The sequence below is a fragment of the Falco punctatus genome, assembly GCF_963210335.1.
Source record: "Falco punctatus genome assembly, chromosome: 2".
Classification (NCBI taxonomy): Eukaryota; Metazoa; Chordata; class Aves; order Falconiformes; family Falconidae; genus Falco; species Falco punctatus.
Window position 1 is genome coordinate 88,998,222 of NC_137581.1, and position 15,476 is coordinate 89,013,697.

The following is a 15,476-nucleotide window of genomic DNA, read 5'->3' on the forward strand; positions in this document are numbered from 1 at the left end:
ATCAAGAGAACACATGATAAAGAAAAACTAATAAAAATGATAGGAAACTCTACAAAGCAGGGTTACTTTGCATCATCTCAAACTAAGATATTTTTTTTTCCAATAGTCTTCAATATAAAGTCAGTAATCAGTGAAGTTAAAAACAGGAAGAAAAACCTGTCTGGGAGTTGAAACTTTGTCACTTACCTATTCTAAGCTGTTATTGCTGGAGTGACAAAATTAAGTAAAAAAGCCTAACAAAAAACCCCAACCAACCAACCAAAACCACAAACCCACTACCAAAAATCCACAATAACAAAAGAAAAACTCTAAAGGAATTTTTCTTCTACTCATGAACTGTTTCAAGTACATACCACAGAAGTGTGTCTGAAAAGGAGGCTGCGGTGGAGCCTTATCCAAAGGAAATTTCTGATGAATCAGAGCTGCAACAGCCACAATCTATACCAAGAAGATACAGAACACACAACTTCATAAGCATGACTACTATCCTCATCTTTTTCTCTTGTTTCTACAAAAGATCATTTTAAAATTAATTCCAACTATTCCAACCAGAAATAGCTAAATACAGAAAAGTTATCAATTGATCTCAAGTGAAATAAAGCAGAACTTAGTCCTAAACAATTATCTTAGAAACCTGAAAGGAACGATAAATCATTTTGGAAAACTCTGCTTTTATGAAATTTTGTTCTGGATCTGAACAGACCCCACAATTAAAAGGATTCCCTATGAAGTGCAGGGGACATATGAGCAGGACAGAACATGCAGAGAAGCCTTGTCTCCGGAAGGGCTGCCCTTGGGCAAGCAGTCAAGACTGCCAAGAAGCCAAGAGGTTTCAGTGTTTAGAAGCTGTTAGCTTTATTGGTGCTTCTGTGCTTGCTTTGCTGGCAGGAAGGATGTACTGGCTTCTCATGCACTGGTCAGGAAAATCCAACAGAAGACAAAGTAGGCAGGCCTTCGAAACATCTTGTCAAGCAGAGTCCTGTTGGTACTTTGCATATGTCTCAATACATTGGTTAGAAACCAGGAATTTTCCATACCGCCCCCAAAATAATTTTAACTTCAACAACAGGACTAGTTCTGCTTCAAAAATTTGCCAGCCTAATTTTTCTTCCATTCAGTCACCCAGAAAATAGTATCCTATCCTATTAGTGAGCACTAAATCTCTTCCTAAGCTAGGGAGACGCATGCTGAAAAACAGATAAACGTGCCTAACTACACACTGTGAACTGCAGTCCACAACTGAGAGTGGCCACCTACATCTCTCCTCCTTTCTGAAGAAAGGAAAGGTCTCACAGAAGAATAGCAGGTACTGTAAGATTTAGACAAAATTCTCATTCTATTTCAAAATTAGTTTTATCAGCAGAAAAACCCAGTCGTTTTACCTAGAACCTATGATTATCTCTACCAAACAAATAATAATAATCTATTAACAGCTGTTCTGGGACAGTCTCATTTATAACTATTACGCACAACAGAAAAAACAGAATGCTTGAAAAAATACGTAGGATCCACTGTCACAGTAAATATTGTCACCAAACAGGCCCCCTGAACCCACAGTTATCATGCTGGTGAGACTCCAGTAAAAATTGCCTTGAAAAACCTACAGCACAGAAATTTTATACAGCAGTAAATATATTTAAACATGTTTTAGCAGGTGAAGTTCTTCCAAGCCTTAAAAAATTGCTAGTATATGCCAAAGAACAAAATGAAACCAGAATGAGAGAAGACAACTTACCTCATTCTGGTGAGTCTTTGGGTTCTGAGTGGTCTTCATGCTGACAGACATGACCACAAGAGGAGGAGGAGGAGAAAGACCTTTAACCACATTCACCAAGCCAGGCTTCATGGCCACAGCCTCCACCTTACACCAGGTGACCGACTGATTTGAAGGCTCTGAAGAAACAACACAAGCCACCTTCATTCTTCTGGGAACAACAGGTAAGGCTTCTCTAATGGCACTGTTGCACACAGTAGGTCTTTTTAATGTTTTGCCCTAGCGGGACAGTCCAAGACTAATTCCACCCAATTTTTGGTAACTCCCTGGGCCCACATTCCCAAGCAGAAACAGAGAGTCACACCAGGGGCTCTTCAACACCAAAGAGGAGGGAGAAGATTTGTATCAAGGTCAGGAAGATGTGTAATGCAAAAAAATACTTCAGGCAGCTTTACAGAGTCATAGTAGAGAAAGGTATAAGCCAAGTGAACATAACTCCACCTAAATTAATATACTACCTCTTAGCATCTAATCTTGTAGCCAGTCCAAAGGGAGGCAGCTTCACAAAAATTAAACTAATACAAGTGAAAGAATAGTCATAAATTTCTCAAATGCTACAGAAAAGGCAGCCAGAGTGCTAATCAAAAGAATTTTGATCAAAAGAGAACAAAAACATATGACTGACTGAAATGCACCAGATAATTAATTCATTTAGATATAGTCCTTCAGAAACACCATTATGGAAATAAAAGAGATGGGGAATATCATAAGTGTTCATCCTACCCTGGTAATATAAGCTATCCTAAAATATAAGAGAGGCCACAGAAAGCTACTTAGACATAAAATGTACAAGAGCTAAAAAATTATACAGATAGATGGAGAAAAAAGACACGTTAAGCACCCATTATAATTTGAGAATTTTTTTGGTCTGTAATTCTTCACTTGCTTTAAAAAAAAAAAAGGTGATCACTCACAAAAGATGCTGATGAGGTAACATTACATGCAGTAAGAAGTGGAGGTTACACTTCTGATGGATTAACCTTTTGAAGACAGCTGTGGTAGACCTAGTTATCTTACTCCCTGCAAAACTGACTCCTCTCTGGAAACCCATATATTTTACCTTCTTTCATTAACACTGCTCTAAATGCAAAAAGGTAACTGACTAAAATATATTCATTTATAAAACAGTGATGATCTCTCCAAAGGAAGACAGGCAATCAATTGCTTAACAGTTCTTTTCTTTCATCTCCAGTATCTTAACACCCAGAGCTTCAGCTGGCACTGTACAGAGCAGTGGTCTCCAAAATGGGGCACATAAGACAATCCATTGGGATGTGAGAAAATATTTTTTGTACCATTAATAAATCCTTTTAAAAGTATTTCAAATACCTCGTCCTTTTTTCAATTCTATTTTTGTGTTTATTTTACAACGTACATAATATTTAGCACAGTGGTACATGTATATAGTTTATAAATAAATAAATATATATTAGGAGTACATGCTCAATTTTTTACTGACAGGGGTGTGCTATCTAACAGGTCTGGAGACCACTGCTCTATAAAAGCTCTGTTGCTATCTAGCTCTGATACTCAAATTACAAAGACAGGTTCATTATGAATAGCAATGGCAGTTTTTGAGGAAGTTGTAGAAGTCTGATCAAATGGTTTGAGACTCGCTTATTTCCAAGACCCTCTATGGGAAGTGTGGAAGGGAAGCTACACAAGAAAGCAAGAACCTTCTGATAAACTAGACACACCCTCCCCTCAACAAAAACCAAAAAACAAACCACCCATCCCACAAAACAAAACACAAAAAACCCCCAACCACCCAGCTTTGGGGCACAAAATCCAGTGCAACCACTACAGAAATTTGCATAAATAGAACTAGCCATCTTAAAAGACAGTTTTCAACAGAGCAGGCATGCTACAGTTCTGAAACGAGCAATTCTGATACCAAGATACAGACTCTCTCTGGAACCTGAACACTGTAGTAGAGATAAGGAAATAGGAAAAAAGAGCTCCCTTCGATTACCATTTCACTCTGGCATGGAGTCAGCATCTGAGCTCAGGCAAGGTAGTTCCTAAGGGGCCAATAATGCACATAAGCATTAAGTAAAACTGAATACTGCCTGAACTGAATCACTGCCATTACATCTGTCCTACTGGAGATGAGGAACAAACCAGCTCTAGACTCTTCAGGTGAAGAAAGAAAATATCAAAGAAATACAAGGTCAGCTCTCGGGCAAAGAGTGCAGATGAAAAAACATTCTTAGGCCTTTAAAGTTACTGCCAGAAAGTACACTGCTGCTTGCCAATGTCTTGTGGAAAACCCAGCACAGCTAATCCATCTTTCAGCAGTCAGGGATTTGTCTTGTCTGTTCTAGCTCAAAATCCTTGCTGGTATCAGCTTTGTCAGTGACTGCGCACGGTGCTGAAGAGGAGAATCCTCCCACTGTCAGCGTTCATACTGTCAATTCTACAGTCGAACCAAGTGCCCCAAGGAGTTTGTACTAACAGATGTGCCTGTTGACCAGTATGATCAACTTCCCTACGTTCCGAGGAATATACAGCCCACACTGCATGCCACTCATGAGGTGGAAAGGATTTCAAACTAAAGAAGCTCCGTACCACAAACTTTTCTAAGCACCAGAAAAAAAACACCCTAATATACAAACAAAAAAGCCATCTAGCACCAGCTTGTCCTTAAAAAGATACATCTGCAGAAAAAGCACAAACATTAAGTTATCAAGAGAAGAAAGAGGAATACATTTCTAGGAAAATAACTCTGGAAGTGCCTTTAGGGTGTGTACTGAAGAGTAGCTACTAGGCACTGCATAGTTCTCTCTCACTGCCAAAGCTATAACCTCATCTGTACAGTCTGCAACTTTATATGGGTAGAGTTCTCAAAGAAGAAAGAATAAGTTTCATTATCTAGTACAAATTGTTACACAGATAAATTGCAAGGTTAATTTACAAAACAATGATTTATCAGTACAATTTCAATCTCCCCTCCTCCCCTGATCTGTAATTATGTGTGTTTTCCAGCAACCAAGTATTTCACATGCAAACCACCATACGTGGATTTTTTATTTCCAGCCAGCATGGTCCTTTGATCTTCCTGCTCATCAAGAGAAGTTCCAGGCTAGAGGTGTTAGTTCCAAATACATGTGAAAATGTTTGTCCTTTCAGATCTTGCGGAAGCCGAGGGAATTCAGCCTAGCAAGTAACAGAAAGCAGCAAGTCATTTCACCCCACAGAAGTCTTCAAGGTCGACACATTCTATTCAGATAGCACCTTAAGAAAACTACACAATACCTAACATCACTGTAATTTCCCACAAGCAAAGCCTTAACCTGTAATACCTTACAGTAATCAAAGAAATTACACTATTGACTTGAATAGGTGCATAGCAAAATCAGGACAGTAATGTAAAAATGCACTAAAGCAAGAGTTCTTTATCCATACTGGATCTAAGACAGTATTATCAGCCAAGGCTACAACAAAGTTTGATGACCCATTTTAATACAAAAACTGTTCATGCTGTAAACTGAGATAGTTACAGCTGTAACTAGTCTGTCATACAAGGACTGGATAAAGTTTTCTGCACAGCTAAAGAAAATTTTGAGATAGCTAGCAAATCCCTATGGGATGATGCTTTTGTACCTAGAACTAGCATTAAAAAAATGGCTTAAAAAGGCACTGTCCCAGCAACTGACCCAAGCTGCTGAGTCTCTTACACTTGAAACTAAATCAAGTATTTTTGCTAATGAAAACCAGCTACTGACATTCTTATGAGGATTTTTTTCCATCCTTGCTTACAGCCCTTCAACAGAAGTCTTTCTCACCCAGCTGCTATTTGCAAGAGCCATTATAAGCAGAGATATCAGCTATATTCTGGACATGGATTCAACAAAACATTTAAGGGCAGTAAGCAATTTAAAACATCTTACAGTACTTTGGGCCCTGTTCCAGTAAACTAAAGAGTTGCTTGGCTTATCAGTTGATTCGGTGGCAAGCCAATAAAAAATAAAGCAGGATAATTGGGAATATAGGTCGTTGTAAATCAATAAGCAAATTATAATTGGGGGAGAAGGTAGGAAGAATGTAGTAATTGTAGGAAGTGTTTCTTCCTCTCATGCTTTATTTACACAAATAGAGCTAACACTAACAAATGCATATGTTAAGGTTACCTGATAATTTTTTTTTATTAAGGACTAAACAACATACAAATGATACCCCAAGCTTGTGGCTTTTTTTTTTTTTTTAAATTATAAGACCACAAGCAACTAACTACACACTACAACAGAGGTACAGCCACTAGCTACTAAAGTTCAAATCCTGAAGTTTTAAAATTTGGGGTTTTTAGTAAAATCATAAAATTCTTAATTGGGTAAGAAAACAGGTTAATTATACTCACCGAATATTTAACTTCTAAGTATTCAGATTTTGCTGGAACATCTGGGATCTCAAAGGCATAATATTTTTCCACTTTCTACATAAAACAAAAATACTATTTTTTCAGTATCTCCCAACTGAATATTCATTCTGTGCAATAACAAAGTTAATGAAATAAAGGCCAGCCATAGCATACATGTCTAATATCATGGGCTTGATCACATATTACCAATTCTGCAACTCATTATAACCATCTAAAGACAGTAAGAATTTTTTAGTACCTGTATTTAATCTCTTCAGATTTTCTTAGCATGAACAGTTTCGACAGAATTGACTTACAAATATACTAACCATTACAAAACAAAAAACATACAAGCTTAATAGCTAAGGAAACAGAAATGTTCTGTAAATTCAAAAGCTTCACACATACTCATGATGATTGGTGGTTGCAGACCACCACAAAAATTACATAACGGCTGAGGCGGAAAAGCATCTACAGAGGTTGTCTAGTCCAGCCACCTGCTCAGAGCTGGGTCAGCTACAGCTTAGGGCTGTCACCAGTTAGGTTCTGAACACCCCCAAGGACAAGACTCCACAGCCTCTCTGGACAACCTCTGCAAGTGCCTGACCTCCCCTACAGTAAAGCAGCAGTTTATGTTCTGATAATTTTAATGTGTTTCAAACGGTACCTATTTTTCTTGTCCTCCTTCGGGCATCAATGAGAAGAGTCTGCCAGGGTCATCTTTACTCCTGCTCATCAGGTCTTTATACACAATGATAAGGTTTGGACTACCAATCCCTCATCCTGAACCTTCTTTTTGCCAAGCTGAAGAGTCTCAGGTGTCTCAACCTCTGCTCACATGACAGATGCTCCAAGCTTTGTTAAGTATCTTTGTGGTCCTGTGCCAGACTTGTTCCAGTACGGATGCACCAGAGAGCTCAGCTGAGCGCAGCTCTCCATACATGTCTCACTAGGGCTACAAAAGGAGGAAGGGCCACTCGCTTGAACCTGCTGGCAATGTTTTGCCTCATGCAGCCCAGGGTGCCCATGGCTGCCTTTGCCACAAGGGTATATTGTTGGCTCTTGCCCAACTTCACATTTACCAAGACGACCAAGTCCTCCCCTCCAAAGCTGCTTTCCAGCCAGTCAGCCACTGGCATCTACTGATGCCTCAGGTTATTCCTCCCCTGGTGCAGGACCTGTTACTTCCCTTTTCTGAACTTGATGAGATACCTGGAGGTCTTGAGACATCTCCAGGCTGTTGAGGTCCCTCTGAACAGCAGCACGCCCATCTGGTGTATCAGCCACTCCTCCCTGGTTTGGATTGCCTGTAGACTGGCTGAGGGTACACTCTGCACCATCATCCAAGTCATTAACACAGAACCCGAGCAGGATTGGACTCAGTACCAAGCCCTGGGTACGCCACTAGGGACTGGCCTCCACCTGCACTATGTGCTGCTGATCACAACCCCTGGAGCCCAGCACTGCAGCTCGTTTTCAGTCCATCTCGCCGTCCACGCACCTATCCCATACTTGATCAGTTTGTCTCCGAGGATGTTATGGGAGACTGTGTTGAAAGCCTTACTGAAATCAAGATAAACAAGAGCTGCTGCTCTGCCCTTGTCCACCAAGCCAGTCATCTCTTCACAGAAGGCTACCAGCTTGGTTAAGCGTGACTTTCCCCTTTGTAAATCCACACTGAACATTCCCAAGCACCTTCTTGTGCTCTGTGTGTCTGGAAAGCAGCTGTTTTCACAATTAGTTGCCCCATCACCTTTTCTTAGGACTCAAGGTGAGGCTGACCAGCCTCTAGATCCCTGGATGGAATCTCCTCCTCCTCGCCCATCTTGAGGACAGCTTTGACATTGGCTTTCTTCCAGTCCTTAGGAGCCTCCTCTGATCAACATGACCTTTTAAAAATAATGAAGCATCACCTCACAGTGAGATTGGCCAGCTCCCTCCGCACTCATGGATTCATCCCATCAGGACCCACACACCTATGTCTGCCCAATTTGTTTAAACATTCCCTAACCTGATCCTCTCCACCGAGGACAAGTCTTCTTTCCTTCCGCCTTTCCTTCTGATCTTTTGGGGTCAGGGATTGCTGAAGGCTGGACTTAGCCGCAAAGATCAAGGTGAAGAAGACACTGAGTATCTTGGACTTTTCCATGCCCTTTGTCACCGCATCCTGCCCCTTTCAGCAGCAGGCCCACGTTTTCCCCTAGCCCTCCTGTATGTATAGAAGCCTTTCCTATTCCTCTTTGCCTCCCTCACTAGATTCAACTGCAGGTGAGCTTTGGCTTTCCTTTTTCCACCATGATATCACCTCCATGAGTCTGACCTCTAATCCTGACACATAAGCTTCTGACCAGCTCTTTGCCCACCCTTAGGCAGGGCTCCATGCACTCCCATTGCTCTGACATGTAAAAGGGAATCCCCCTCCTTGACATCCCAGCCTGTTCTAACTACCTCTTACCCTACCATCCATGATCCCAATGAGCTCGTAACCCTGTAACTGCACACAGTTCCTCCGTTTATATTGCAGGCTTTAGGATATCGGCACTTCAGAGAGGCACCCAAAAGAGCTGACTTCGCAACCATCTGCCAGCTGTTTACTTTATTACAAGCTTAGAACAGAGTCATTTCTATGACAGTACTGTATTTTTCATTTTGAGCGACTTGGGTTTTACTAGAAAGTAGTCAAATTTGTTTACATATCTCTAACAAAGATAGTTAAAACAGCCTTAAGTTCAGTACAACTTTACTGAAAGTATCACATCTGTTTTCTTCAAGAATAATGATTTTCCACAACATGCACAGCTTGTCAGTTTCCAAGAATAACTACCATCATTTTCTAAATAATTACAATATCCTGCACAACAATGCTGTGGTACTGGCTGAAATACTATGCGCTCTACCCTGTAATATGTATGCTTTGTCCTGTAATACTTCACAAACCAGCTGCACCACTGTTATGTATTATTGTTATTATGTTATGCAATATCTATGCTAAAACACTACTCTTACACAAGAATTCCTAGAGGCCCCTTAAATTAAAAAGTGTATTTTCACTGGACAGTGCACTAAATTCAGCACATTATACATAGTCAGTGTAACATACCACTAGAGTAATTTTTTTCTTACTAAACAAGGTCACCATAAATTGGAATAAAACTTAAACAAAATACATGCACAGTTAGGTAAGCTCAAAGCTATTTGGTTTTGGGGTTGTTGGGTCTTTTCCCTTAAATTAATAGCATCAGAAATTGCTCCCTCTGAGCACTCAAGCTTGCTGCTTCTCCTAACACTGCAGTTTTCAGGCTGCAAAGCCTGAGTAGGAGATGAGAAGGCCCTCTGCTATAAATAGGAAAACAACAAATTGAGAAACAACCACCATAGCATCAACGACTACATGGAAGCAGAAAAAAGTAACATAACTTGGTACAAGAGCACCACTATGAAGTCAGAACAGCATTACAAATTAGGATGCAAATGTGTATCTGAACTGTTGAGCCAAAGCAGCACCTCAGAGAAGCAGCACACCATAGCTGTAACATAACAGATGGCAATGTACCGCTGTTAGCTCACATTACTGGTGCCCCACCTCCTTTTTTTTTTTTCTTTTAATTTAAAAAAACCCCTCTCAGGCTTCAAACAAGTTCTTGTTGCAAACGCAAGCTGAACATAGTGTAAAAATAGTATGCTGCAGTGATTCATCTGTGTTATTCCACAGAGCTGAGCTCAATTACACAAGCGTCTGGTCATAACTGCAGTGAATGAATGCTTTGCTGCAGAGTAATCTGCTCTTCAAGTGGCCCTTCAGAAAGCAGAAATGAGCAGCAGTGATTAGCTGCTAAGTTCCTAAGTGGAGTAAGGCTGCTTTCAAATTGATTTGTGAAGACTTGCTAACTTGGCAGCAGTGCAACCCATTGAAGCTACAATTAGCAGCAGGTGCAGGAGGAAATTATATGGCTTAAGTGTATCTGTTCACAGGGACAAAGTTTGGCTCTGGCAAGGCCAAGATGCACACGCGCAGAAAACAACTCGTCTCTGTATAAATACTGGCTCGCTCCGCATTATCACAAAGCCGGGTATTCTGAATAAAAGAACTTTGGGTGCATGGTAGGTATGCTAAACACCTTTCTGATTTCCAGCTAATGATGGAAGAATAGGAGTTTCACAGTACTATGCCAAAACTGAGACTCTGTGTTACTCTGAATGCATTGCTCACAAGTGCTCTGCTCACCTGAGCAATATGGCCATTAGCCTTTTAAGTTTTTCAAAACACCAACCCTTAACACCACAGTAGTGGAACACTGGCTGCACAACACAGAACAGGGGAGTTCTTCTAAAGCATATTAGCTCTTAATCACATACAGTCACAACTGTGCAAAGATCACTTTTTTGAGCATTCACTCAGGTGAGTGCCACCACCATTTCAATTTGAGAGCCCTGCACATCCCTATGGCAACACGGATGCAAGGGCTGTATGACAACATGTCTGGTGGTATGACTGCAATGAAAAGAAAGATGACTCCTCCTTATTAAAAACAGATTTATAAGGTACATAACCAGGCAAACTGAGGTGTCTCAGAGAGGAACAAAAGAAAAGGCAGCCACAGGAATGGGATCACCCCACTACTTCCACAATTACCTTGCAGACAGCAAAAGGACCCCCTGCTGTAGAGATGCTGGCCAGATTTGGTACCACTTGTTCACAGTCAATTTTGTGTTAAGCTGGAATAGCTGAGTTACTGTAATACTCCTTGAATAATCCTCTAAAGGCCCAACCCAGAGCCCTGCTCTCAAATCTTCTCTTTTCACTTATCCCCCACATTACTAGTGCCACAGCCTCCTGCTAGCTCCAGTTCTCATTAAACTCTTCCAAGAGGCAGTGACTATCAAAATCAGCATAAAATTATGTCAGCAAAATAAAGGTGGATAGCCTTTTACCATGTCAGTAAAATTCAGTTTATTGAAGTCTGACGAATTCAAACAGAATTTGAATTCTTACTGTTCAGAAACAATTCTGGTAGGTTATTTCAGAGCTTCTCTGTGCCCTCAACTATCCTGTCTAATATATTCATGAATTAAAATTTATAAATTTGTTCTTTTGCTAAAACTGTCTTTTAAATAGCTTTTTTTGCTGCTCATCCCCTTTTAATGTTTTTAGAGAGCAAAAAGGTCTTACCATTATTCTCCATTTTACCAGGCTAAATAAATCAAAGCTCTTCCATAGCCATCTCTGGTATAACTGATTCTCCTTTTGTCCCATCCTTCTAATTGTCATCTTTTGTACCTGTTGTCACTTAAGTTAATCTTTTCTCATCAGGGTGATCAAGTGTTATAACATCCTAGGTAAGATCTGAACGGTACCTTAGTGCTGCTACTCCCCCTATTCCTGCTAGAGTTCACTCCCGTGTTACACTCCAGGCCCCCAGATGCACTGTAGTCATGGTCCAGACAACACACTGGGTCTTTCACTCCCACCTCTGTGTAAACTCACTAAAAATTTGATAATTTCGAACTAACATCAGAAACAACAGTTCAAATACTTCCTGCATATGGTTTACCTTTGTTTTTAAAAGCCATCTTTGAACATTAAACTATATTACTCTATTACCTCACTCACACTGTTCTTCCTTAGCACACCATGGAACCGGTGGATGTTTCTTAAGATTCTGTTAGCATATCTGTGTCTTTTGAAAGGCCTCTCCCCCTCCTTCCATTTCTGGAGTACAAGTGTTTGTATCCTCTTAATAAGGAATTGATATGCCCTGAGATTCCTCCCCCATTCCTGAAAGGGTCTTTGAACAGTGAGCTATTACAAACTTGTTTTTTACCCATTGTTAAATGCATTCCTTTCCAATCTCCATACGTAACAACAAAGTTATAATATACTATACAAGAGAAGTAACGCTGAGACAACTGAAAAAGCTAAATTTGCATTAGAGTTTTGAGAGGGAAAATAAGCTAGAACAAAAAAAGCTTTACAAAGTAGTAATGGCACATGCATTTTCCCTGAATGATGTAAATAATGCACTAAATAATGCATGTTGATGAAAAGATGTCACGTCTTGCATGAATTTGCCATTTGAGAAACACTGCTCACATTTTCACTTCAACAGCTTAAAATTTCAGAAGTACTCTAGCTTTGATTAGATGACCTCCTGAGGGTCTTTCCAACCTGAATTATCATATGAACTTGTTTTTATTTTCCCTCATTTGCATATTGTTAAATTCCATTCTTCCTACATTTTCTTGCCCTCCCATTTCCTGATCAACTATTCAGGAATTAATCCTATGAAGTCACAAGATTGCCAGCCTGGCAAAAGTTACCAACTGATTTCACGCCACCCACTAACGACAACGAAAGCCAGCTTTGCCAGACTAATGACACGTTACTTCAAGAAACAGAAAAGTTCATAAGCACTTCAGTCTGAACAATCTTTTCTTTGAACTTGCATATTAGCCACCTTTCCCCACACAAACTCTCCACCTCTGTCCCTGCCAAAAGACAAGCGCTCTATGTAAATGAAAAAAAAAAAGTCTTCTCACACTAGCAAACTAATTCAGTACAAACCTGCAACACTATCAGCACTATCAGCTCTCTTCCTGAGACTTATGGCCAGTATTGTTTTACTGTACATGCAAATTTTCCATTACAGCAACATTTTGTTTTTCCAATGTTCTTTTACAGATTTGTTGAGCAAACAGAACACAGAAATGGCCCGTAGGCTGCTCTGGGCTTACAATTCAGTTTCGAGACTGGATGACAGTTCTCACAACTTGTTGCCTCCTGTATAAATGCACTATGACAGTCCATGCTCTGAACAGCACACATTCTAAAAAGATAAATCTGCAAGGGTGCGTGAGAAGAAGGATAAGACGTGCCAAGGGACAGAAGTTCAATACAACACCTGGTCAAATGCAAACATGGTCTAATCCCAGTGTACTGACCTATATGCTGGACAACACAATCTCTCATTTTAAACTTTGACACCATGAGCTGATGCCGTCTGATACCAGGCTTTAGGTATCAGAACTTCTATCTGTTCTGTATTCTCAGAAAATATCTCAGCAAGCAAGACAGTTTGACATTCAATCCCGTTTCAAAGAAGCTAATGAATGAGTATTTTCTAAAGCAGTATGTTTAAACTTCTAGTGGAACAATCACGTTGCAGATTTGCTGTTCTTAAAGGAGCATGGATATTTGGGAAGATACTTGGGATGGCTTCTACAAGCAGGTACACTTATTACATGTCAGGAGTTACACTGTTTGCATTTCAGTATAACCTCCCCACTGGACAGTGTTTCAACAGATTTACCACCTTATAAACCAGAACAACAGAAAATGACAAAATAGGATGCTTGTAGACAAACCTTGGATTTGAACTTCATGATCTTATACTTTGGTGAAATGTAGTCATTAAACTCCTTGAAAACACTCATCATAGTTACTGGAGTCTCCGTCTCTTTGCCAGTGGATAGGTCCATTTCCTCAAAAACAGAAGTCAGGTTTTACAAATCAAAAAATGCCAGCAGACATGACCAAGTAAGTTGAATTTGGCTTTGCTATTATGAATCACGCATCTGTTCTTTAAGCGAAAGCTACAATGCAATCAGCCAAGAAAACCCAAATTCTAAAATATTATTTGAAACAGAATGTTTAAAAAGCACTAAGCTTTCTAATAATACTTCAAGACAACTTTATTTCCTAAGCAGCAATTCTAAAGGTAACAATTTGTCTGAAGTTGTTAGTTAAGGTCAGGGGGAAGCTGCAACACTCTACTCTGCATCTCACATGTGATACATATTACCACCTACATCAGACAACACTGGCTTCAACAGTTCCCATAAACACACTACTAGAACTCATAGCCTGCCATAAGCAGAATGAAAGGCACTTACATTTGACATGCTTAAAAGACATACTTACTGTTTCACGTGGCAGTAGATAAACAGTTCTCTCAATATTTTTCACTGTCACACAACAGCTGACATAGGTGTTTGCAGATTCAATCCAAACTTTGCCAAATAAAAATACCACACCTAAGGAAGAAGGGCAAAGCGAAGAATATGCAATTCTTAAATTAATCATTCTTAATGTGGCTTAATGCAGCTTATTACATATTCTTGCATGGAAACACAACCATTTCTGGCTTAGGTCCTTCAATAATGAATCTTCCTGATGTATCAGCACATTATAAATTGTTTTAAACACCAGCTTTACAAATCAATCCCTGTATAGTTCTTCATGCCTCTATCTCCATCACTATACTAACACCCTAATATGTGAAATTCAAAATGGCATCATAGAGCCAGCCTCAGAATTCTGTTCTGATATTCCATTTCTACCTGCATCAGTTTGATAATTCATGCAGAGAGGGAGGAAGAAGAGAGAAGCTAGTGAAAGCTGAAGATAAGCAGAATGCCTGTGCTGTCAATCACTCCGGAATTGCGTTATCTAGAGTTTTTCATTCTTCAGCTAGACTAGTACAATTAACTGATTTTTCCTACACTTTAGTATTGTGAGATCAAGACTCTACTACTAATAAAAAAACCTATAGAAAAAAATTCCAAAGACAATAACTAGAAGCTGATCAACCGCAGAAAGTTTTCAACTGACTATTTTTAACAAACAAGGACAATGAAAGATGTATCACACTGCAAGAAATCCTGGATGCTAAGACAGCAGTTACAGCCAAGGTAAATATTCAGAAAGCCTATACAGAGCAAGGCTAGTGCAACTTACTTCCCCGTGGACCATGTCATTACTACACATGCACATCTCTGAGCCAGAGAACTTGGCATTAGCACAAAATGCTGCAAACTACTAATCAAGTGACATTAAACTTTGAAATAACATAGAACAAAACCAGCTGACTCATGTACAATTTGTGATTTGTAAGTAATATAAACTTCCAAGTACAACTCAAAAACCTGGCTTCACCCGAGGTCCCTTCAAACTCCAAATAATCTGGAATTTGGTTACATGAAAGACACTCCCTACAGTACACTACTATTGATGAAATCAGAAGTATCAGTTCTGAGGCTGCCTCAGAAACAGTGCTTCACATAAAGAAGATTTTGGAGCCTGCGTTTCTCCTTCGTCTGACAATGCACAAATCCTTGATTAACAGTTATAATTTATCTTTGTCATGCGATCTATCAGATGTAAAGGCACCTTTCCTACTCCATTAGTTCAAAGACAAATCAGTGAGGATGCACTAAGATGGATGATAAGAGTTAGAGTGACAGCCTAAGAAAAAAATCGTTTCTTGAGTGCTTGGAATAGATGTGAACGAGACTACTTTTGTAAAGGGCAGAAAATGCTGCGGTTTTGAAGATGATGAGAGCAAAGAT

The 15,476-nt window shown here is 39.8% G+C and overlaps 1 protein-coding gene across 2 annotated transcripts in view; it reads right to left on the bottom strand.

Annotated features, from left to right (window-relative positions):
• Window positions 1–15,476, bottom strand: part of POLA1 (DNA polymerase alpha 1, catalytic subunit) — a 215,053-nt gene that overhangs the window by 176,573 nt on the left and 23,004 nt on the right. For both annotated transcript variants that reach the window (XM_080377635.1, XM_080377634.1), the window contains exons 11-16: window positions 14,050–14,162; window positions 13,494–13,610; window positions 6,132–6,206; window positions 4,792–4,930; window positions 1,736–1,893; window positions 354–438 (exon numbers count right to left, since the gene is read on the bottom strand). In XM_080377635.1, the coding sequence (XP_080233761.1) occupies window positions 354–438; window positions 1,736–1,893; window positions 4,792–4,930; window positions 6,132–6,206; window positions 13,494–13,610; window positions 14,050–14,162 (687 nt within the window). The remainder of the gene's footprint in view (window positions 1–353; window positions 439–1,735; window positions 1,894–4,791; window positions 4,931–6,131; window positions 6,207–13,493; window positions 13,611–14,049; window positions 14,163–15,476) is intronic.